A 26475-nucleotide genomic window follows, 5' to 3' on the forward strand; every position below is an offset into this window, starting at 1 on the left:
GCAAAGTTCTGGAGAAGATGGTATTTACAAAAATAAGAAGTAGAGGGAAAGTTTTAAGGAGTAATTTCACTGAAATCTGAGTACCTCCTAAGAAGGGGAGCTGATAAAGAGATGTATGAGTTTAGAAATACAGATTTGGTTGCCAGCTTAGAAGCATTGAATTAGGGTTTCAGATAAAACCACACAGGATGAAGAACTAAAATCAAAAAGACAAAATATCAAGTCAAGACCTCTGAGGACCATCAACATGAAATACACAGGAAAGACTAAAGGAATCTCAAAAAAGTATTTTAAAAATTACTATAGAGTGACAGGACAAAGACAACGCCAGACAGTTTCAAGGGAAAAAAAAAAAAGTGGTTAAGTTCAATGTCACAGGGATGTGGGAAGAGAAAGAGCAGAAGATATTGCTGGCAGACTGGGAAGTAAATGGGTCACTGGTCCAGTTCCTCATGAGAATTATCTGAGACTTAGAAGGGAAGTCACTCTTTAGGGACAAGAAGTACATTGTGAATTGTAAATGAGACCTCAGGGCTCAGCATTTGGCACTTTTTCTTATCTCTCTACACTCTCTCAGAGGAAGCATCTGTTCTCAAGGTTTCAAATACTACCTACATCCCTGACTCCCAAATTTGCATTTCTGTTCCAGTTGGCCTATGAGGATAGACCCCAGAATGCAGTGGCTTAAGGAGTGAATTGAAGGTGCCACAAGACTCTGTACTAGGCACCTTCTCCTCTTGTCTACATGGATGTTATCATCTATTCCCACAGTTATAAAACCATTTACATACTAACATAATATAAATCCTAAATTTTCTCTCTCTGTAGGATATATATATATTAGAGGGAGAGGGAAAGAAAGCCAGAGAGAGAGAGAGAGAGAGAGATAATTTACAAATATCTCAAAATTTAAATTTAATGTCCAAATACCCCCAAACCTGTTTCTCTCCAGTCTTCTCCAAGTCAATCAATGGCATCATTATTCATCCAATTTTTGAATTCAGAAACTGAATAGTCTTCCTTGTATCTTTCATTTTCCTTACCCACAACATATGATCAACACTGTACATGCTAGGTCTCAAATGTATCTCAAATAGATCTATTTTTATCTTTACTACCAGCACTCTAGTCCAAGAGGCCATTATCACTGTGAGTCCTCTGCTACTGATCTTCCAGCTTCCTTCATTGCTCTCCTCAACCATTCTTCATATACCTTCAGAATCATATACCTTTTAAAATCATAAAATAAATTATCCTCTCTCCTGCTTAAAACCTTTCAATTGCTTCTCATTTTATCTAGAATACAGTTCAGTTTCCTTATTATGGCCTACAATTGGATAGGTGGTCCCTGACCTATTCAACTTCATCACATGCTGTTCTCCCCCATGCTCACTTTGGTCTAGCCACAATGAACTTTTATTTTTAGCTATTGTAACAAGCTAAGCACTATCTCCTCCTACCCTTAGAGCCTCCAGATATGCTTTTATTCCTACCTGGAATGATTTTTTTCTTGGATTCTTTAAAATATTGACATCTTATCTCACAAGACTTGATTTTAATGTATTCTAATCACTTTGTTTAAATGATTTTCCTAATATGTTCCTAATATTTTCCATTTATAAATCCTTTATAGTGTTGGCATTTTTCTAACTAGTTTTCATGTAATTATTTATTACCTATGTTTTAACTACATTATCTAAGCTGTTTTAAGACAAAGACTTTGTCCCTTTCATTTAAAATTAGACATCCAAGCCCTGGCTGGCATAGCTCAGTGGATTGAGCACGGGCTGCGAATCAAAGTGTCGCAGGTTCAATTCCCAGTCAGGGTACATGCCTGGGTTGCAGGCCACAACCCCCAGCAACCATACATTGATGTTTCTCTCTCTCTCTTTCTCCCCCTCTTCCCTCTCTAAAAATAAATAAATAAAATCTTTTAAAAAATAAATAAAGTGATTTCCTACCTTAAAAAAAAAATTAGTCCCTGGCTGGTGTAGCTCAGTGGATTGAGCGTGGGCTGGGAACCAAAGTGTCCCAGGTTCGATTCCCAGCCAGGGTACATTCCTAGGTTGCAGGCCATGACCCCCAGCAACCAGCACATTGATGTTTCTCTCTCTCTCTCTCTCTCTCTCTCTCTCTCTCTCTCTCTCTCCCTCCCTTCCCTCTCTAAAAATAAATAAATAAAATCTTAAAAAAAAGTTATAAAAAAAATTAGACATCCAGTACTGCACACAGTGCCAAGTATATGGTAGGTCTCAATACATAGTTTTGAAATAAAAAAAATCAGTGAATTTGAACAAAACCTTAAGTAATAATGACTACCATATACTGGATGCTTACTATATGCCAAGAACTATTCCAAGCATTTTACATGTATTAAATCTTTAATCTTCCCACCAATCTTAGGGGGCAAGAACTATTCTCATCCCAATTTCAATGATGAAAACACTTAAGCAAAGAAAAGGTAAGTAATATTCCAAAGGACACACAGCTAGTAGTGCCAAGATTTGAACCTAAGAAGTGTAATTCCACAGTTTACACTCTTAATCAGCTTTAAAATTTTAGAATGCTTGAGCATAAGAAAAGAAATTGAGAGGGACGTTAGCTATTATAGTTGATGCTAGGGTTAAATGGGAGTGTTTGTATGTTTGTGTGTTTGCATGTATGTATATAAGTGGAGAGACTTCATATTTACATGTAGAGGCTAACATTTAATTAAGGAGAGGTAGAAGATACAAGCAAGAAAGAACAACTGATTAAGTAGGTGATTGACAGAACAGGTGTTGAGTGGAATCTAAAGCAAGGGGCCTATTTTGGCAAAAAATTTTTCTTATGAAAAAGGAAGAAAATGAATGTGTTTTAATAAAATATTTTTAGATTTCTGGGAAGATATTTGAAAAATTCTTCTTTTTTAATTAGAGTTTCTCAGTAAAGTTGTACGTAAATGCTAAGATTGTGGGCAGAGGTGATGAAGTGTATGTTTTAATGAGAAGAATAAAATGTACAAAATCAACTAAATGGAATGGAAAAGTAGTGGAAGGCCCAGATAAGACTGAAAATCACTAAGTTGCAAAGGCCTCAATCTGAATATTCTCCTGGATTGTTATCCTTGACAGCTGCCTGGAGGCTGAGCTAAGCAGCTGCACTGGTCAATAACAGTCAGGTATAACAGAAAAACAATGGGGCAAGAAATAACTTTACTTGTGAGCACTGAGTGAAACAAGTGGGGTAAAAGCTGGATATGGAAGGGACAAAGACACAAAGACCAAAAGGTGAGGAAATTGATTAACAAATGGATAAGAAGACTCAGACCAATGAGAAAGTATAAAGATTGCAAGAACAAAGAGAATTGGAAGGCTGAAAGCTGTGGTCTCAGCCCAGGACACTGGCTCATCTTCTGAAACTTCCTGGCCCTGGGAAACAAGGTGCTACACAACCCACCTCCATTGACTTTTATAACATTTTTATCCTTCTCTTTAATTGCTCACTAATCCTCTGCCTTAGAAAACCATTCATGATTCTCATAAATATCCATGCATGTTAACTTGACCACTTGCTTGGTGGTGGTAAAAATTTTACCATAAAAGATTTATTGGCAACATATACTTGTCTATTCACCAGGCTTCCTCTTCTCAGTGGGAAATTATCTCCAAATATTGCAGCATCAAACATGTTTTTAGTACTCTTCTTACTATTTGTAGAAAATTTTACAATGACAAAATGGTAGGCATTTTCTTAACTTTATAATGTTTTCATGAGACTTAATCAAAAACCAGGGATTCAGAAGATGGCAGCTGAATGGGTGGAAGCTGGGCCCACTTGCTTATAACCTCAGCAATGATTCTTGGCTGATCTTCCAAGTAATGTGAATAGTCAATGGAATCTCAGCTGACATGAATTTTTGAAGCCAAGGAGTACAGAAGATGCTTTGCACCATCCAGTAAGAGATTTTGCACATTGAGTGGGAAATGCCCTGTGTGAGCCAAATGCAGGAGGAGAGAGATCAGACAGAAAACACAGCTTACTGGCTTCCTCCCCTGCTGGAGTAGGGTCGTGGTCCCACTAAGGGAAACCACCAACTCTAATCAGTAGAGACATGGAAGGACATACAAAGTCTGGGAGACTTAGACTACACAAACAGTCCGTAGCTGCAGCACCAACCAGAAGAGTTCCAGAGAGAAACTCCATCTCCTAAAACTGTCAGAGGCACTGGGAAGGCTGTGGGCAGCCATGACTGAGGGAGACTTTGTGCTTTTTGGGGAGGTGGAGCACATGGAGAACTGGCCAGAACTCAGTGCTACAGTGTGGAGGCCACATAGAGACTCTTTAAAAGGGGAGCTGAGGTGAGCCTAGGCAGGGACCCTGTACTCACACATGTGTGCAATGGCTTTGCCAACAAATAAACAAACCATAGTGAAAGCTCAGTTCAGTCCCACTGAGTCCAGCTGCACAGGAAGAACAGAAAGTGGCATGGCAGAGGGATTGTGGGATCCGGTGTGACATGGCTGGTGAGAAGAGGGCTGCACAGAGCAGAGAGTCAGGCCTGAGTCTCCTACAAAATGACAGGCTGGGGACTAGACAGCCAGGAGCCAAATGCCTGAGATTCATTGTAGACAGGCGGGTGCCCTCACAGGCAGGTGTGCCCAAACTCTACCTGTGGGGTTGCAGGTTCTGCAGATCAGTGAGGCCAGGCTAGTAGCCCCATGCTCAGTACATATACATGGGGGAAAGAAGATGATCTAAAAAGGCCCTTTCTGAACTTTTATTAGATGCTCTGAGCTACGCTGTTTCCTCAGGCCCTGATCCACTGAAACCAGCAGAGCAGAGAGATTAAACAAAAGGGGTGTTCAGGGACCCTGCCCAGCCTCAGCTCTCATACAGAACTGCCATCAGTGCCAAGCAGGGGCAACTTTACAAAGATTGGCCTCTCGTAGGAAATGGACAGCTAATTCATCACAAATGATACATTACTGAAAATGATCAGGGACAGACCAAGACAAGTTGTGGTGCAGGGTGGGGAAACACTCTCACCATCTTTCCTGAAGGCTTAATAGCACATACTGAGGGAGATCTAGGGATTCCACCCTCCTGATTGCACCAGATACCCTCTCTGGGGCAGGGGAAGGTGGTACTGGCAACACATTCAGACTTTAGATGAACCGGTCCTGGGCCCTGTGCTAATGGAAAGCTGGCAGAGCAAACAGTAAGGCCCAGCTGAAAGGAGACAGTCACAGACTATGGATTGCTTGTAGTTTCAAACAGGCTGGTAGGACAAGACTATGATATCATCTGACATTACCAGGAGCGAATCCAGAAAGAGAAGACAATGGCAAATACTTGACTTGGCTGAGATGAATTCCATTGTGATCTTCTTCATTATTTCTGGGGTTTTTTTTCTCCAGCATAGCTTTTTAACATATTTTTCTTTTTCTTTGAGTTTATACTTATTACATCACTATGTTTTTATTTTAGCTTATTTCAAATTTCATATTTTACTCCTTCCTTCTCTTACTCCCTTTTGCCATCTTCTTTCCTCTTATTATATTTTTATTTTATATTTTCTCTTTTTATACTGTTTTTATTCTGCACTCTAGCTATTTTTCCTCCCTCAAGCCTCTCAAAAGAATTTTTCCTGTGATTATTCATCTCGCATTCTTTTTCCCTTTCATGTTCTTACTCTCTCTCCACCTTTATTAATTTTTGCTTGTTAGCTGCTGATATGGTGGTTGTTGTTGAATTTCTTCAATTATAACCCTAGAGTTTCACTAATTTGTATTTCAAATCTAAAATTTTATTGTTCACTTCTATTCCATTTTGCCTTCTTCCTGTCATTTCTTTCTCTTTTTTTTTTTCATTTTAAATTTTATTTTTTCCTTCTCTTAGCCTGGTTTTCTTTCCTCACTGTATCCTCTCAAAATCACTTTTCTTTCCTTTAGAATATCATAATCTTGTTTTCTTTTATTTTTCCTTCTTTAAGATGGAATTCCCTTTCCACTTTTATTAATCTTTGCTTAGCTGTCATTAGTATTGTTAGGGTGAATGATGTTTTTCTTTATTTTGTTCCATTTTCATTTTTTTAATTTTTTAACCTGATATTATACTCTTCCCTTTTCTTACTCCATTTTTCCTTCTTCCTTCCCTTTTTTATTTACAATATAAATTTTATTTTCTTTACTTCTTCACCTTGTTTCTATTCTCTACTCTTATTATTTTTCCTCCCTTTACCCTTTCAAATCATTTTTCTTTGCATTAGTCATCTCATATTTGTTTTTCCTTTCTTATAATAATCTTAATCTCTTTCCACTCTTACTAATATTTGCTCACTTGTTTTGATAATGTGGTGTGGCTGGGGGTTAATTTTGGGGGCATGGGTTTTACTTACTAGGTTGTTTTGTTTTCTTCTAGCAATATCTGTAAAATAGCATACAAGAGGTGGTATGTGGTGTGAGTCTCAGTCAGTCAGCTGGAGGGAAGAACCAACCAAAGTATGACCCAACAACCACCAAAACCCAATTATGCCCATAGAGTCCCCCCCAAAAAAACAGCATAAGGGGAATCCCAATAGCATCCAGCTCAAGAGATCAAAGAGACTGCACCACTGAGTCCCACAGGTCTCCTACCATAGAAACCCACCCCATGAAGAAAGGGAATCAGAGCAGATCAATCTAATATGCAAAAGCAAATAAAAAAGGCACCTAAAATGGGGAGACAAAGAAATATACCTCAAGTGAAAGGGAAGAAGGAACCCCAGAAAGAGTGCTAAATGAAATGAGGCAAGCAATATACCAGACATAGAGTTTGAAATAATGGTTATAAGAATGCTCAAGGAGCTCAGTGAGGACTGTAAGAAACTCTGTGGGAGCTACAAGGAACATAGTGGGAACTATATCAGCATAAAAAATACATAGAAAAAATGAATAAGAGCCAGGAAAAAAATGAAGAATATAATATCTGAAATGAAGAATACACAAGAAGGAATTAAAAGAAGTCTAGATGAAACAGAGTATCAAATCAGCAAGCTGGATGACAAGGCAGAAAAAAATTCCAGACAGAGCAACAAAACAAAACAAACAAAAAAGACTCATAAAGAAAAAAGATAGTTTAGGGGAGATGCATGAAAACATAAAACACCATAATATTTACATCATAGGGATACCAGAAGGAGAAGAAAAGAAGCAAGGAATAGAAAACCTGTTTTAAAAACTAATAACAAAAAAAACTTCCTTAACTTGGTGAGGTAAAAAGTCACACAAGCCCAGGAAGCACAGAGGGTCGCAATCAAGATGAACCCAAAGAAGCCAACTCCGATACACATCATAATTAAAATGGCAAAATTCAAAGACATAGAGAGAATTTTAAAGGCAGCAAGGGAGAAACAGATAGTAACATACAAGGGAGCTCTGATGAGGCTAGCAACTAATTTCTCAACAGAAACACTGCAAGCCAGAAGGGAATAGCTTCCAAATAATGAAAGCAACAGCCTGCAAACAAGACTACGCAGAAAAGCTCTCGTTTAGAATAGAAAGCAAAATAAGGAACTTCCCAGACAAAAAAAAGTTAAAAGAGTACATTTCCACTAAACCATCATTACAAGAGATGCTAAAGGGACTGCACTAAGAAGAGGAAAAAAGAAAGAGAGAAATACAGATACAAATGAAAATGCCAATGAATAAGTACCTACCAGTAATAACCTTAAATGTAAAGGGATTAAATATTCTAATCAAAAGATATAGGGTAACTGAATGGATAAGAAAACATCACCCACAATATTCTGTCTACAAGAGACCCACTTCAGAACAAAAGATCTACACAGGATTAAAGTGAATGGTTGGAAAAAATATTCCAAGCAAATGGACATGGAAAAAAAAAAGCTGGGGTAGCAATACTTATATCAGACAAAATAGATTTCTAAAAACAGCCATAATAAGAGACAAAGATGGTGATTACATAACACTTAAGGCAGTAGTCCAACAAGAGGATTATAACCGTTATAAACTATATGCACACAACATAGAAACATGTAAATACATAAGGAAAATCTAGCAGACTTTAAGAAGGAATAGACAGCAATGGTCATCATAGGGTATTTTAACAACCCACTGTCAACAATGGGTCTTCCAAACAAAGAATCAACAAGGGTCTTGTTGCATTGAATTACATTCTAGATTAAATAGACTTAGTTGATATATATGGGACATTTCACCCCAAAGAAGCAAAATGTACACTCTTTTCAAGCACATATGGAACTTTCAAAGATAAACCACATGGTAAGACACAAAAAGAACACCTCAACAAATTCAAGAAACTTGAAATTATATCAAGTATCTCAGATCACAAAGGCTTGAAATTAGAAACCAACCTCAAGGGAAAAACTTAAAAACTTCAATACATGGAGACTAAATAAAATTTTATTAAATAATGAGTGAGTTAATAATGAAATCAAGGAAGAAATCAAAACTTATTGGGAAATAAATGAAAATGAGCACACAATACCCAAAACCTATGGGACACAGTAAATGCAGTCCTTAGAAGGAAATTCGAAGAGATACAGGCCTACCTAAAGAAGACAGAAAATCTCAAATAAACAGGTTAACCCTACATCTAAAACAACTAGAGGAACAACAACAAAGAAAGTGCAGAGCAAGTAGAAGGAAGGAAATAATCAGATCAGAGCAGAATTAAATGATGGAGAGACTAAAAAAACAGTTCAAAGAATCAGTGAATCCAGGAGCTGGTTTTTTGAAAAAGATAAACAAAATTGACAAACTTTAGCCAGATTCATCAAGAAAAAAAGAGAGAACCCAATTAAATAAAATCAGAAACAAAAGATAAGAAGTTACAATCAACACCAGAGAAATAATGATTGTACAAAATTACTACGAACACCTATATGCCAAGAAATTGGACAACTTGAGCAAAACAGGTAAATTTCTAGAAACATACAATCTTCCAAAGCTAAATCAAAAAGAAGCAGAAAGCCTGAATAGACTGACAACAACTATGTAAATGAAGCAGTAATCAAAAACCTCCAGGCACACAAAAGCCCTGATCCTGATGGCTCCACAGGAAAATTTTACTAAACATTTAAAAAACAACTAATGCATATCCTTCTCAAGCTATTCCAAAAAATTCAAAGAGGGAAGCCTCACAAGCTCCTTTTAAGAGGCCAGTATTACTCAAATTCCAAAAACAGGAAAAGACACAGCAAAGAAAAAAAACACAGACCAATATTTCTGATGAATATAGATGTTAAAATCCTTTACAAACTATTAGCAAACTGCATACAAAATACATGAAAAAGTTCACACATGATGATCAAGTGAGATTTATCCCAAGGGTGCAAGGATGGTACAATATTCACAAATCAATAAATGTAATACACCACATAAACAAAATAAAAGTCAAAAACTACATGATCATATCAATGGATGCTGAAAAAGCATTTGATAATGTATAGTACCCATTTATGATAAAAAAAACTCATCAAAGTGGGAATAGAGGGAGCATACCTCAACATAATAAAAGCCATTTACAAGAAACCTACTGCCAACATCATACCTAAAGAGCAAAACTGAAAAGCTTTCTCCTTAAGAACAGGAACAAGACAAGTGTGTCCAATATTACTACTCTTATTCAGCATAGTACTGCAAGGTCTAGCCACAATGATCAGACAAGAAAAATAAATTAAAGGCATCCAAATTAGAAAGGAGGAAGTAAAACTGTCATTGTTTGCAGATGGCAGGATAGTGTACATAGACAACCTCATAGTTTCCACCACAAAACTATTTGACCTAATAAGTAAATCAGGCAAAAATAGCAGGATACACTGTCCATATTCACAAATTAATGACATTTTTGTACTCCAGCAATGAGCTATCAGAAAGTGAAACTAGGGGAAAATCCCATCCACTATAGCTACAAGAAAAATAAAGTACCTTGGAATAAATTTAACCAAGTAGGTAAATGACCTATATTTGGAAAACTACAGAGCACTAAAGAAAGAAATTGAGGAAGATACAAATAAATATGCCCTGTTCATGGATTGGAAGAATCAACATCTTTAAACTGTCCATAATACCCAAAGCAGTTTATAGATTCAATCTAATTATTATTAAAATCCAATGGTATATTTCACAGAACTAGAACAAATATTTCAAAAATTTATATGGAACCATCATGGAAGACCCCAAATAGCTTCAGCAATCTTGAGAATAAAGAACAAAGCAGGAAGGATCATAATACCTCATATCAAACTATACTAGAAACCCACTGTAATCAAAATGGCCTGGTACTGGCATAAGAACAGACATATAGATCAATGGAATGGAATAGAGAGCCCAGAAATGAACCCATGTCTCTAAGATCAATTAATGAATCACAAAGAGGGCACAGACATAAAATGGAGTAAAAATAGCCTCCTCAATAAATGGTGTTGGGAGAACTGGACAGGTATATGCAAAAAATAAAATTAGACCACCAACTTACACCATATGCCAGAATAAATTCAAAAGGAATAAAAGACTTAAAAATAAGTTGTGACACCATAAAAGTCCTAGAGGAAACATAAGCAATAAAATTTCAGATATCTTATATGGCAATATTTTTGCTGATATATCTCCTAAGGCAAGGAAAATAAAAATAAATAAACAAATGGAGCTACATAAAATCAAAAAGCTTCTGTATGGCCAAAGAAACCATCATCAAAATGAAAAGGAAACTGAGTATATGGGAGATCATATTTGCCAATAATACATTGGACAAGGGTTTGATCACCAATATACATAAAGAACTCATATGACTCAACTCCAGAGCAACAAACAATCCAATTAAAAAGTGGGCAAAGGACATGGGTAGACCCTTCTCCAAGGAGGATATACACATGACCCATAGACATATGGAAGAAATGCTGAGCATCACTAGACATCAGAAAGATGCAAATTAAAACCAAAATGAGATATCACTTCACACCTGTCAGAATGGCCATCATTTATTAATCAACAAACAAGTGCTGGCAAGGATGTGGAGAAAAGGGAACCGTAGTGCACTGTTGGTGGGAATGCAAACTGATGCAGCCTCTGTGGAAAACAGTATGAAATGTTCTCAAAAAATTAAAGATGGAACTGCCTTTTGACCCAGCAATTCCACTGCTGGGAATATACCCTAAGAATCTCAAATCAGGGACTTCTGGCAAAGATGGAGGCATAGGTAGTCACACCGTGCTTCTTTACACAACCAAGATAGGGACAACAACAATTTAGAAACAGAATAACAATGAGAACTGACAGAAAATTGAACTGTATGGAAGTTGGACAACCAAGAAGTTAAAATAGACCCGTTCATCCAGACCAGTAGGAGGGGTGGAGTTGGGCAGCGGGTGCAGGTCAGGATGCAGAGAGCAGAGTGTTGGGACTGGGTGCGTAAGGCATCTGGAGCACACAAGACTGCAGCAGGTGGACCCTGAGCACTCAAGCAGGCAGCTGGCAGACCCCAGCCAAGGGCTGGCAACTGGCGGACCCAGCAAGGCAGGAATTGTGAAGCAAGGCACTGCGCACAACCCAGGATCCCAGCACTGGAAAACAGAGCCTCAGGACATTGGTTGAAAACACCTGTGGGAGTTGAGGCACAGGGAGAGACTCCCAGCCTCATAGGAGAGGTCCTTGGAAAGTCCCACAAGGTACACAAGCCACCCACATGGGAATCAGCACCAGAGAAGCCCAGTTTGCTCGGGGGAAGCGGCAGAAGTGACTAACATCCGACAGAGAGCAGAGCGGGCACCATTGTTCCCTCTCAGACTCCGCCCCCACATACAATGTCACAAGCCTGTGACTGAGGTTCCCTGCCCTGGTGAACACCTAAGGCTCTGCTCCTCATACATAACAGGTGCAACCAGACCAAAGGGAGAGGTGGGGGAAGATGGCTCTAACAGAAGTGAAAGCTCCACAATCAGTACTTTTAAGAGACCGAGAGATAGCCAACCTATCAGATGCACAGTTCAAAGCACTGGTGATCAAGATGCTCACAGAATTGGCTGAATTTGTTCGCAAATCAGATGAACAAATGCAGGCTATGATAAAAGAAATGAAGGAAAATGCACAGGTAACCAATAGTGATGGGAAGGAAACTGGGACTCAAAACAATAGAGTGGATCAGAAGGAAGAAAGAAACAATCAAACAGAAAAGAATGGAGAAATAAGAACTCAAAAATATGAGGTGAGGCTTAGGAACCTCCAGGACATCTTTAAACGTTCCAACATCTGAATTATAGGGATACCAGAAGGAGAAGAGGAACAGCAACAAGTGGAAAAGTTATTTGAACAAATAATAAAGGAGAACTTCCCCAATCTGGCAAAGGAAATAGACTTCCAGGAAGTCCAGGAAGCTCAGAGAGTCCCAAGAACTTGGACCCAAGGAGCAACACACCAAGGCACATCATAATTACATTACCCAAGGTAAAAATAAAGGAGAGAATCCAAGGAGCAGCAAGAGATAAGGAGACAGTTACCTACAAAGGAGTTCCCATCAGACTGTCAGCTGATTTCTCAAAAGAGACCTTGCAGGCAGGAAGGGGCTGGAAAGAAGTATTCCAAGTCATGAAAGGCAACGACCTACATCCAAGATTGCTGTATCCAGCAAAGTTTTCATTTAGAATGGAAAGGCAGATAAAGTGCTTCTCAGATAAGGTCAAGTTAAAGGAGTTCACCATCACCAAGCCCTTATTATATGAAATGTTAAAGGGACTTATCTAAGAAAAAGAAGATAAAAAACATGTACAGTAAAATGACAGTAAACTCACAATTATTAACAACCATACCTAAAACAAAAACAAAAAGAAACTAAGCAAACAACTAAAACAGGAACACAGCCAGAGAAATGGAGAAAACATAGAGGGTTATCAACAGGGGAGTGGGAGGAGGAGAGAGGGAGAAAAGGTACAGAGAATAAGCAGCATAGATGGTAGTTAGAAAATAGGGGGAGGGCAAGAATAGTATGGGAAATGTAGAAGCTAAAGAATTTATGACACATAAACATGAACTAAAGGTGGGGAATGTGGGTGGGAGAGGGTGTGCAGGGTGGAGGGAAATGAAGGGGGCAATGGGACAACTGTAATAGCATAATCAATAAAATAAAGGCATAGAAAAACTGGGAAAAATGTTAGATTTAACAGTACACAAAAGCAAGCTCTGACAATGCTAAGTCAGAAGAGAAGAGACAGAATGTATTAAATGTGTTTTCTAAAAAAAAAGAAAGAAAGAAAAAAAAATCCCAAATTACCTACTCCAAAGAACTTAAGTACTTCTATGTTCATAGCATCACTATTGACTATAGCCAAGTAATGGAAACAGCTTAAGTGCCCTTCAATTCATCAGTGGATCAAAAAAAAAAAAGTGGTACATTTACACAATGGAATACTATGCAGAAGAAAGTAAGAAAGAACTCCTACCTTTTGTAACATTATGGATGGAACTAGAGAATATTATCCCAAGTGAAACAAGCCATTCTATGAAAGACAAATACCATATGATCTCACCTATAAGAGGAATTTAATGCACCAAATAAACTAATGAGCAAAATACAACTAGAAGCATGAAAACATGGAACAGAATGACAGTGACCAGAGGGGAGGAGAGAGAGTGATAATGTGGAAAGAAGGGACAAGCAAAGGTCAAAGAACATGTATAAATGACCCATGGGCATATACAATGGTATAGAGATCAACTGTGGGGGCAGGCTGGTGAGCCAGGTAGAGGAGGGCAAAGGGGAAAAATTGTGATTTAATTTAAAAATATTAAAAAATAAAATAAATAAAATAAGATATGGACCTAAATTCAAGAAATTGACATTAAGAAATAAATAGAAAACTATAACACTGGGCAAAGTTCAAGGTATATTCTATAAAAGTAAGCCCAATATTCACAATAAAATGTTATGAACACTAAAGAAAAACAGTGATGATGGCATAAACAATTTAATTTTTAAACATTTCCACTATTTTAATAACTTTCACCATCAGCATCACAGATTTTGTGTCTTCTCTGTCATTGAAATTCCATTTTTTAAATATGCAGCCACAAAATTATATGGAAAGTAGACAATTGGCATGGAGTCCAGAGATTAAAATGAATAAGACTTATAGAATAGTGTATTTTATACAGTATTTTACAATTTACACAGCATTTTCTTATCCACTGATCCCTTTTGTGATCTCTTATTTGATCCCTTATGATATGACCCCCTATTTGACACATTTTATTGATGAGTTCAGAGAAATTAATCAACTTATTAAAGTAGCACAAAGTTAAAAATTAATCCATCCAAGCCTGCTTATCTATGCTATGGTGCTCTTTTTAAAGTAAAATCTATGTGCCCTGGCTGGTGTGGCTTGGTGGATTGAGTGCCAGCCTGCAAACCAAAGGGTCAATGGTTCGATTCCCAGTCAGGACACATGCTTGGGTTGCAGGCCAGGTGCCCTGTGAGCACACAAGAGAAAACCACATTGATGTTTCTCTCCTCTTTCTCCTTCCCTTCACTTCTCTAAAAATAAACAAATAAAATCTTTTAAAAAATAAAATAAAATATAAGCCAATAATCATAGTGTTACCAATGGCACACACTGCTGGTAAGTATAGAAAAATTGCTTTATGTCAGGCACAGAGCTCAAAGCACTGTAACTGCCACAACAAGCCAGTGAGGTGACCAGCCTTATTCTCTATTTACTTCACCTGAAAAAAATGGAGATGAAGCATAGGTAAAAGAGCTCTGAAGCAAAGCAAGATTTCAAATCCTTACTGGTCTCACTACTGAGTTTTGTTTCTTCATTGGGATGATAATTAAAATGAAGCTGTCTCAAATTAACAAATATTTTTAAATGATAATACCAGGTGCTGAAGAAGGAACAATGCTACAGACACCAGCAAGACTTGCTGCTAGGCAGTTAAATTCATATGTTTTTATAGCCTAAGGAAATAATCCTCAATGTGTACAAGGTATGAAGCATTAAGATAATCACTGAAACCTTATTGATGATTCCATAATGTGGAGAACATATAAATTTTAAATAGTATATATCCTGTGGCCAATTTATAGCAGTCTTCAAATTGTGAGATTTAACTTCTTACTTTTACTCAGGTCAAAGGGCTTTATTGCTAAAAATAATCATAAATGACTAAAAAGCAAAAACTTTGAAAGCAAGGCTGAAGTAATTTTCTTTCCTTCCACTATTCAAAAAATTTTTAAAAATGAATGATACATTAAATGACTCTGATACAAGAGAAGCTATGACTATTAAGTAAGCTATTTTGAGAACAGTGTCATCATTTTATTCATTACTGACACTCTGGCCCTAACTTCTATCTAATCTTTCCATTGAACTTATTTAATAAAAGTAAATGAAATAGCATCTAAGTCCTGAATATTTACAAAACACTTTCATGGAAAAAGTTGAAATTTTAGGAGTGTTAGAAAGCAGTTCATGGATGTCATTCAAACAATAACAGGGTATTTCAAATTATTGATGTAAACGCAGTAGGATGCTCAACCAATGTATGCCAAACCGTTTAACAATGTGCTTATAGCAAGCAATAACCTTGGTATATTCTCGCTATAAATGTGAGAATAAATCATTATGTCTATCTTTATAGTGGTATTTTATCTTGACCAAACCTGGGAGCTCATTTCAAAGTAAATTTCATAAAGGAACATAAGCATGGATGTATAGAAAGGGGTTTCTTTTAAAAAGCTGCTAAAATAATAGTAGCAACCAGATCCTCTTGCCTCATCAAAGGTTTTGTTTGGTGTTTTGTTTTAGTGGGTCTTTTTGTCTCAAATTCTTTTTTTTAGTAGAGCTACTGTTAGTAGCAAGGTAACATTTCCTTACCACAAGTCATTAATAACTGAAGTAGTAATCTGGTATCAGAGAAGTCATTTGCTGTCATACATCTATTATCAAACCTTCAGAAGGGTAAGTGAATATGATGCCTTTTAGTACTTGGCCAAGTTAGGATAGAGTTTCAGTCTTATTGAACTCTATATGTGCACAGAGAAAATGTGATTGTTTTGTAGCCTATAAATATATTGTGAGCCCTAGCAAATGGAAAGACATCTCACTCTTAAAATTCAAATGCTGCAATGTGTCAGTTTTGAACTTCTTACTGGTCCCAGGAAAATAGGTAGTTTCAAATATAAGTTATTTAAAGTAGATTCTGGTATACAGATACCCACGTCCTCCAAAGTTAAATTTTCCAGGTAAGTTGTCTCCAGTCAATCTGACCACTTACACCTGACAGGCAAGCCAGTCAAATAAGCAGTCACAATGGGCCAAAAATCTGTCAAAATGGTTTGCCTAACTAGTGACTACTTTTTGAGTGACTGAGCAGTCAAGTTCATCAAAACAGTCAAACCAGACTTTCCATGTATACACAGCCTTAGCCCTTCCTGTTTTAGTAGGTATGCCCTGTTTATATATTTGAAAAGAGTTTCATTAAATTACATTGTTTAAGAGATACAAATCAGTTATGAGCAACTAGTGTGATAACTGGAGCTCTCTTCATCATTGATTCTCAGCTTCAACACTGGGGAGAAAGGGCTCACTGGGTCTCCCCGAGAGTTACAGAAGGGAAGCAAGGGGGAGAGGCAGACAAGAGAAAACACCATGGGAGCAGGAAGGAGCCATAGGCCCAGTTTCCAACAATTCTTGGTGAGAGGACTGAGACTTGTGTCCTGGCAAGAAAATGGGCTAGTTGTACTGTTTGAGATTAGATTAAAACCCTTAGAAAGAACTCAATGTAGGGTTTGGTAACATAGATATCTCTGTTGATAATGGTTTTTGTTCTTAATATGAATAATAATTTTTGTCAGTAGAAAGAGAAGCATTAAGAATCTCCTTAACTGATTTAGAAATGAGGGTGAGGGTGATTTCATTTCTTGGCTTACACAAATGATAACCTTGCACTGCAGTTTGATTTTTCAAAAGCATTGGTAGAGCAGCAATTGGGATTGCAGATTTGGGAATTAGTCCACCTAGCTTAAAACCTGAGCTACTCCTGTGTGTCTTTGGGCCAAATATTTCCCACACATGATGTCAATACCCTTACAATGAGTGCAATAATACTACTCAATTCCTAGGACTGTTCTGATTAGTAAATAACATCATAAGAGCACAGCACTTTTAATAAGGTAGGGTAAGGGGGACTTGCTGTACAGAGGTATGTGACTGCAGGAAGATGGTCCAGGTCAAGTCCACCATAACTGCCAGAACATTTTATTTGAATAGTTCATTTTTATTGTATTTTTCCCATTACCATTTATCCACCCTATACCTCTTCTACCCCTACCTACTCCTTCTCCCCTCCAATATCACTACAGTGTTAATATTTTTATAGAAAGTACTAAACTTCTATACCAGCATCTTATGTTTGTTGATCTTACTCCAATTAATAGTGTTATCATTTAATAACTGTATAATTTATAATAATGACATTAAGGCATATGGCTAAAGCTTCTAGGACACTATCTATGCAAGCATTGAGATACATGTTTTACTTTCACTTTTGCATTTAATAACCATAAAACCCATGAGGTATATCAGGTTTACATAAAGAAACTGAGTTTTGGATTACGTGAGCTATCTGGGATCAATAACTGGTTCTGACAGAGCTTGTTTTAAAACTTAACCATCTGCTTTAAGACCTATGTCCCATTCTAATTTATGTTTCTATAAGCCTATAATGTAACAAATATTTAATTAATAATAACTTATATTTCTTGTTTTTCTAGCAAAGAGTAGTCGATACTGCAGATTTGGGACTTACCAAAGAGAACTTGTCTGTTAAGTCTCTAAAGGTATCATAAGTAAATCAGAGAAGCCAAATGATTGAACACTGACCTATCATATCTAGAGCACATGTTCTTTCCTCCTTCTATATTGCCATTTTTTGTTCAAAAGAATAAAGCAAAATGTCTAAAATATAAAACTCACATATTTCAAAAGACATGGGTGGAGCTGAACAAGACTTCAAAGACTGGTCAATTCAGAATATAAAAAGTACAATGTCTCATTAACTGAAGATAGCTGGAGCATCAATAACTTACAAGTGACACAATTGTTGTGATATCAAACAGTTCATACTGTTTCTTGGTTGATTATTCTGTCATTGATAGAGGTTGTAATCTCAGACAGTAACATTAAAAAAAAGCCCTAAAAACTCCAAAGGAGCATGAACAAATGATGCCTAGGGGAAGAGCCCAGGCTTCTGACTAAAACTCAACATAGAAGGTTGTAATCCAACATACAGGATTAACATTCTCAGGAGACTTGCCCTAAGTCAGTTCATCCGTCTGTGATGCCTTATCCTCTAGATGGAAATAAAACAGTGAACTCTCTTAAATATGCCCTATGGCCTGATTAAAGATTGAAAAGGTCTCTAAAAATCTACAACATTCCCAGGGAAAAATGCTAACTATCATTATCATTATTACACCAAATGCCATAATTTGGTCTCCTCAGATTCCTTTTTTATGTAGATTCCATCAAACTCTGACTTTGACTTTTTGCCTCTCTGCCCAATCTCCAAAGACAAAGCAAAGGGAAATGTTGAGGCAATTAGTGGAAAAATGGAAGCAATTAATTCCCTTTTTTACTGGAGACCTGGCCTCCGTGAACCAGTTTAACCAAAAATAATCAATGACCTTTCTCTGACCAAACTGAAGCAAATCTACTTGATATTTGTCACTGGTTATCCATCTCCTCCTTCAACATTAATGAGTCTCTTCACTTTGCCCCTTTCTTTTATGAAATAGAGCCATCCATTCTGGTCCTTTGTTACATCTGCAATTGCTATTTTGCAAATGTAACATAGTCAAAGACCTCATTATCCATATATAAGCATAGGAACATTTTTAGCATAACGGTGCCTTCTGATTTTCCCCAAACCTTCTTTTTTTACTGTTTTCCCTTCTGTGTTATAAAGATAGGCTCTTGTTCAAAATGAATTAAATAAAACAACAAAGACAAAGTTTAAATTTAAAAGTGGTCAAAAAAAGAGTGTACAATTTACCTGTGTCTAATACCACACATACCAAGATTGGAGTCCCTGCTGCATACTTACTCACTGGTTGCCTTGGGAAAGTTACCTGTCCTTCAAAACCTCACTTTTCTGAGCAAACATAAGAGCTTTTGCCTCAAGGTTATTGTCAGGCTCAAATGAGATGATATATGTAACGTCTTTTAGTACCCAATGAAAGCTCAATGTTAAGCTACTATCAACTGGTGAAGAAAGAGAAGGGAAAAGATTTCATGTAATAGAGCTCATATTGATACTCATTACAACTCTTCTAAAATGGACTGCTACTCGAGCAGAATAGTTAACATTTACTGATTCCCACTTATCCTTCAGTAAAGGACTTAATATTTTAGCTAATGCATTTATTTTTATAAATTCTTTCCAACTAATATATTCTGAAATATCTTTGCTTGCTATTTTGTTGTGGTGGTGGTGTTGTTTTATCTTTAGACAGATATATCTTAAACAACTGATGAAGTTTTGTCATACATTTCACTGTGTTCAGTAGGACTAAATATAATCGAACTTAGATACAAATTAGTGCAACCTGTGCTTCATGTTGAAACAAATTGAAATGCAACTAATTGGAATAACTTTTTAGAATTTATGGAAAAGTAGAGGCCCTGGCTGGCGTAGCTCAGTGGATTGAGCGTGAGCTGCGATCCAAAGTGTCGCAGGTTCGATTCCCAGCCAGGGTACATGCCTGGGTTGCAGGCCATAACCCCCAGCAACCGCACATTGATGTTTCTCTCTCTCTCTCTTTCTCCTTCCCTTCCCTCTCTAAAAAAATAAATAAATAAAATCTTTAAAAAAAAAAGAAAAAAGAATTTAAAAAAAAGAAAGAAAAGAAAAGTAGAGATAACTTATAAAGAAAAACAAATCATAGGTTACTGGCCAAATTATGCAAAAAATTGCCTCATTCTATACTTCATTTTGCTCTGAGAGTTCTGACTGAAGGCAAAATCCTCAGATACTGTTTTCAGGAGAGGATACATGAAACAGTAGCTCCTGGATATTTTTCATGCTCTGAAAATCTATCTGAAATGTGAGATCAGGGATCCTAAAGGAAAAGGAGAGAGGTTCTACATTTAGGCTCTGAACTGGATTTCCGATTTTAGAGATCCCACAACCACTGTAAGTTTAGTATCCTAGGAATAAATTCAGAACTACTGTTTAGGCACAGGGGACCTAAACTTGAACATCATCAGACCCCTTCTTCACATTCAGTCCAGTCCTTCACTCACCACACTATATACTGGATATTAATTTAACTTAAAATATTCAGTAAAACACACGAGAGAGAGACAGAGAGAAAGAGAGACTTACTCAAAATCACATGGCAAGTTAGTAGCAAGCTAAAAATGCTGAACTGACTTCCTATTTCACAGTGTGTTATATCAGCATTAAACCAAACAACCACAAAGAAATCACTGAATCACTGACAAATATTTTCTTGGCCCACTGCTTTGGGAGCTAGTCCACGTTCAGTCTAAATGCTTATTTGCACACTAAAAAAAATGACATAGTACACCATATTTTTAGCAAAATAGATGTTTTTTGTTCTTGCCAAAAGTACATACACTTTGCAAAGTATTACCCAGGGATACATACTTGTCCTTGCTTTCTTAAAGCAGGTACACTCTATAATCAAACCTAAAACTTAGGACTCTAGTCTTTCATCCCTCCAGTATGTGTTCCAAATGGCCAGAGTATCTTGCTAAAATGCAAATCAGACCAAGCTACTCCCTTTGAGAAGATACCAAGATAAAAGACTCCTGAATGTGCCATGCTTTCTGAACTCTCTGCACATGCTAGTTTTTGGTTGATGCTTTTCTGCTACCCTGTGTCTGCATAGAGAATAGCTAATTATTTTTCAAGATGTACTTCAAACTATCACATCTTTGAACACTTTGCAAAAAATGGAGGCTCATAACAATTCATACATACTTTTATTATATCACTTTCCAGTGTAATTAATTGTTGAAACGCAAGTTGTTCATGGGCAGGTAACATATTTACATATCTAGTGCACTACCTGGTACACTCCATTACATATACACCATCAACTTAAGTAAACTATGTAGTTATTAACTAAGCAACTGATCACGGCAAAATCGCGCATTTTCTACATTCTCCAGAGGATGATATTGCAATCATCTTACTGTGCAGACTCAATTCCTGTCTGGTTTTCTACACTTAAGAGTGGATATTATCAGAGTTTGCCAAATACTATAACCCCACATATCTACAATAAGCATTCAAAAGGCAAATTTTTTTAATAAAAGTGATGGATGTTTTAATATTTGAGAGCAGAAAGTATAGAAGGTTGTTATGGGAAGAACATTTAATGATAGGTATAATTCCGATGGAACGAGAAAATCATCCATTATATGAAAAGTATCTTTGCACATTTGAAGGACAATAATAAGCTACAGAAGAGGAAAAGTGATTGATAAATGGAGAGAAACCTCTGAAAGTATACTCTTAGTTATAGATTAGATGCTTCTTAGGCTAAGATTAAGAAACATAAAAGTTTACCAGAATTTAAATCTGATGGTAAAAAAATGCTGCTTCCAAAGCTGTCGCAGACCTCAGATTGTTTAGTAGATTCAAATCCATTTAAATTTGCACAGGATCAAAAGGAGCAGAGAGTGTAAACATCTTACCTGCTGAAAAATTCCCTACAGGCACTAACTGAGATTATTACCCTGCAGATTTTCAATGTAGTAGCTACTGGTTTAATTTGGGGGGAGTGAGGAAAGATGTTTGAGAGAATGACTTTTGGCTAAATGGAAAAGGATATAGCAAAGCATATGATTAAACAGAAAGTTCTGGCTCAAACATTTCGTAATTGAAAATACAACTAAGGAATCTGAATGTCTTTTCAGAACTTTACTTCTCATGTGCACATAGACTTTTGTATTGGAAACATGTTCATACAATAAAAAATAAAGAAAAGAAACCAAGACAGGAATGAAAGGATTTCTCTGGCCCAGCGGAAGAAGCTAGAAAGTGAATCACACTCTGTTCTAGTATGCAAGCTCAGCAGGAGCATTTCAGGAAAGGCAAGAGATGATTTGGAAATACTCTCCATGGTACTCTTAGGAATAAATATAAGGAGGCATGGGAATCCTTATTAAAACTCAGTTTCTATTTCTGCATTTCCATTAATTGCCTTTTTAAATTCTGTTTTTGAATTCTCAGCCTTTCAAAACTGAAGAGACATTGTAAAAATAAAAAGAGCAACCTAATGGGTCTTTAAGATCTTTAAGCTCAATTCTCACTCTATCCTGAGAAGCAACTATAAATTGAGAACAAGGGATTTCACCTGAGGAATTCCACAATATATCTTACTATTTCACCTTTCAATAATATCAATTTCCCCAATTTTCCTGAAGTTTAACATATATTACCTGTAATACATATTCATGTCATTTTATTTTTGTCAATAAGTGGCCAAGCCTTTTTAAACTCTAATAAATACAATTTAATAAAATCACAAATTATCTATCATCCACAAAGTTCCCATAGGCAAAATAATTTCTGCCAAATGTTGAATATCTCCAAGCACCTATACCCCAAACCAATTAACTGAATGGTAATTCATAATTATATAAAATAAATGCTTCTGTACACATAGTTTCTTGTTATTCACTTCTACAAAAACTGTTAAGCTCTCTCTCGAAGATTATATTTTTGAAGACATGTGATTCTTAACAGCTTTCCTTATACATCTTCTGCTCTATGCCTCACAGACTCTTCTTTCTGAACTTAGTAAACATAATCAGTAAAACTGTACAGGAACTATATTTTGGATTATAATTTTTTTTTTGTTTGCCACATTATAGAAGATTGGCTTGTTTCAGTCTGGCAATGTGACTCAGCTCTGTATGGAAAACCTACAGAAGTGAAGTGGTGGGCAGGAGCCAAACCTTCAAATCGAGGTTTCCCATGGGAATCAGGCCTAGAAATTCATACAGACTGTATGGCTTGCTCTTGCTAAAACTTCCGTCACCCTAGTCTAAAATAACAAATGTATATGGTCTATCTTCAGGGTAATTTCCGAAGCCTGTGTGAATTTTCCCAAGGTTCCCCTCTGCATGTTATTTTCATTTCCTTGATTGTACCTAAAATGTAGACAATAATATTCTGTGTAATAGATAACAACGCTTTCTTTGATGTAAGACCCAAGAAAAACAATAAAAGCCTATCTAGGCAAGGGTCGAGGCACTCCCTCTTGAGAGAGTAGCCATACCGTTCCCTTTTTCTCCACAGGATTGCTGTCTCCTGTGCATTTATTTTCTCTTTCAGTCCCAACAGGTGAACTCTGCTGGGTGGAGTCCACCACACTACATGACAAAAAAATTTGCAATCTGCTATTTTGTAAACATTATCTCTGAATTTGCTATTACTCCATTGCTTAATTTCATTTTTTTTTTACTATAAGAATTAATTAAGTTTATCTCTGTGAAAAAATCTGGCATGTCTAGCTGATTTTATATCATTTTACTTGTAAATTAATAAGAATTAAATGATTGCATTTTACACATGCACACATTTATTATTTTATCTATAGCCATCATTATTCCCTTTTGAATATATTTCATTAGCTTATTTTAAATTATTGTGTAAAATATTTTATTTTTTTCAGTTTCTCCTTCCATTATTTCTCCTTTCTAGCCATTCAAACCACTGTTTTCAAATATTATTTTCTACTTCCACTGTGTTAATTACCATAATTTCTAAAAAATGTTATTTATGCTAGAAATGTATACCATATTTAAAGTGCTCATAATTATTTTGGCTATCTAGAACTTACAACAAACCCGTATGTCACAGTCATTAAAATAATTAGACTTTTAAAGACCTTTCTCAGCTTGTTTTATTTTTCATGTCATCTCCAAGTTTCAGTTCAACAAAATTCTACTGCTTTGAAATGAAACTGAAAATTAAAATAATAATAATAATAATTAAAACCAAAGAAATATATACAATGAAAATCATATGGGTTTCATTCATTTTATAGATTATTTTTATACTGGAAATGGATATCACAAAAATTAGTCTTCTTTAAGACAGTTTCCACCCTAAAGAGTAAAATATTTAATATTAATTCAAAAGCTACAAAAGTGTATAAAGCTGTAGTCAGACTCATCTAAAATAGAAGTAAAGCAGAATTATATGAATAATCTTGATAATGAACTTTACATTCTGTTTCACTTTTCTTTGTTGACACAGTCTCTGAACAGGGAAGAACTGTGAAGTTTATTTTAGTCTCTTAGATGTTAAATGAAGTTACTAGTAAGTTACTAATAAGTTCCCTGAAATAAATTAAAGGTCACCTCAGGCTTCTTTGTCTCAAAATGTTATTTCTGATTAAACATTTTAAGATAATATTGATAGTATAAGATTACAATTCATATAAACAAATATACATATATAATACATATGCAGATAGGAGTGTGATGTTTTCAGATACATAACTCAAGTCCCTACGCCAACTCTAATTATTGCAATTGAAATCCATTACTATTAAAATTTTTGCTTTGGGATACTTAACATCACCTAAACAAACTTTCTGGATCCAAAACTTCATTAAGAAACTCAAAATAATGTTTAACCCTGGACAAATAGCATATGCTAATGTACTATCTGGTGTTATTTCTGCTATGAACAGTAATATTTTCCTGCATTTAAAAGCCAATGACATTTGTGTTTCAAAGACAAATACCATAGGATCTTACCTATAAATGGAACCTAATCAACAAAACAAACAAGCAAGTAAAATATAACCAGAGACATTGAAATAAAAAACAAACTGACAGTAACCTGAGGGGAGTGGGGAGGGGGAAGGCAGGGGAAAGCAGGGGAAGGGTCCTCAAGGAACATATATAAAGGACACATGGACAAAGCCAAAGGGGGGTGGATTGAGGGTGGGAGATGGGGGTGGGTGGGGCAGGGAAAAGTGGTGGCAGGAAAATGGAGACAACTCTACTTGAACAACAATAAAAATTAAATAAAAATAAAAGCTAATGATACATATTTTGCTAAAATATAAACAGAAATTAATACTTATTCAAAATAACACATAAGATGCAATAAAATGTTAAATCATGTTTTCATTTAGTAAATATTTGAGAATGTTACACTGGAAGGAGAACTAAAACAGTGATTTCCCTATCTTTATTAAAATAAGATGCTGAGTTTTAGATACATTTTATCCAAATTACAGCAAATCACAGTTGACTACTTTAATATCTGGATACCTAGTGATCATGCAAAATAAAACCGTAATTATAAGCAAGCCACACATATCAAAGTAAAATAGATATTGATTAAACTCAGAACTTGTTTAAAGTACAGAAGATTAACCTGTCAATTTAGTTACCTACCAGCAATGATTGGATTCTATCAGTGTTATCACCTCTACAAACAGCACCATAGAATAATCCCTCTTCCCATAACATAAGCACCATGCCAAACAGATAAGCAGAGTGAAAGATCTGATCATGAATAACTTGGGCTAGTTGGAATCCACTTACTAGAGGAAAGAGAAAAGAGAAGTGGCTCACTAGGGCATTTCCTGAACCTTGTTTGGAATTTCAGTTAAGGAAGAAGAAATGACACAGCAGTTTCAAGTAAAGGAACTTCCTTTCTTTTATCTAAAATATGTTACCAATTTGAGAAAAAGCACTCCAACAAAACTACTGCACCACAGTACTGTGGCCACAGTAAAAGCTCTCATTTCATTTATTACCCCATAAATAACATTTCTCCCAGGATACACACAAGTATTATGTGATTTTTATCAAAAAGGACTTAAGATCCCACATTTATTGCAGCATGTTCAGTCTTGAATTTAACATTTTTTTAACAAACTGACCTTCACCACTTTTCACTTTTTAAGAACTTTAATTTTATTTAGAGTAGTATTAGATTTTGAATTTTTATTGAAGGCCATCAAATTTCCCATGTTTCATATAATCACATTTTCCTTACATATAGTTTTGCTCTCAATGTGACCCCAGGATAATATTTATCTTGTCCAAGAATATTTTATCTTCCTATGTAGATGGAAGGTATACAATTCAGCTTATAAATTTTATAATTTTTATTTTCATAACCCAGTATTTTTAACGAATGTGAACACCTATTTACTCACTGCCTTTACAAAAGAAACTTCTAAAGAAGTCTCATTTTACATATTAGTTATCTGCATAAACTTATAAAATCTAAAGATATAAATTTCTTCCCAAACTATAATTTGTGCTGTGAAAATCTGCCTTCATTCTGTATTACACCATTTGTTTATTTTACCTATATTTAAAAACAATATTTAAAAACAATATATGTGAAGCAAAATGTTCATGTTAATTACTGGTTTCATGGAGAATTTCTCTTGCCTTTTTGTTTTAAAATA

The 26475-nt window shown here is 35.9% G+C and overlaps 1 protein-coding gene across 1 annotated transcript in view; it reads right to left on the reverse strand.

Moving 5' to 3' along the window:
• The window catches only part of TFEC (transcription factor EC), a 123337-nt gene extending 97763 nt beyond the window's left edge, over positions 1–25574 (reverse strand). Inside the window, exon 1 of the mRNA XM_036010827.1 lies at positions 25448–25574. Coding sequence (XP_035866720.1) covers positions 25448–25531 — 84 coding nt within the window. The 5' untranslated portion in view covers positions 25532–25574. The remainder of the gene's footprint in view (positions 1–25447) is intronic.
• Positions 25575–26475: the final 901 nt, after the last annotated feature.

This window comes from Phyllostomus discolor, chromosome 10, assembly GCF_004126475.2.
Source record: "Phyllostomus discolor isolate MPI-MPIP mPhyDis1 chromosome 10, mPhyDis1.pri.v3, whole genome shotgun sequence".
Taxonomy (NCBI): Eukaryota; Metazoa; Chordata; class Mammalia; order Chiroptera; family Phyllostomidae; genus Phyllostomus; species Phyllostomus discolor.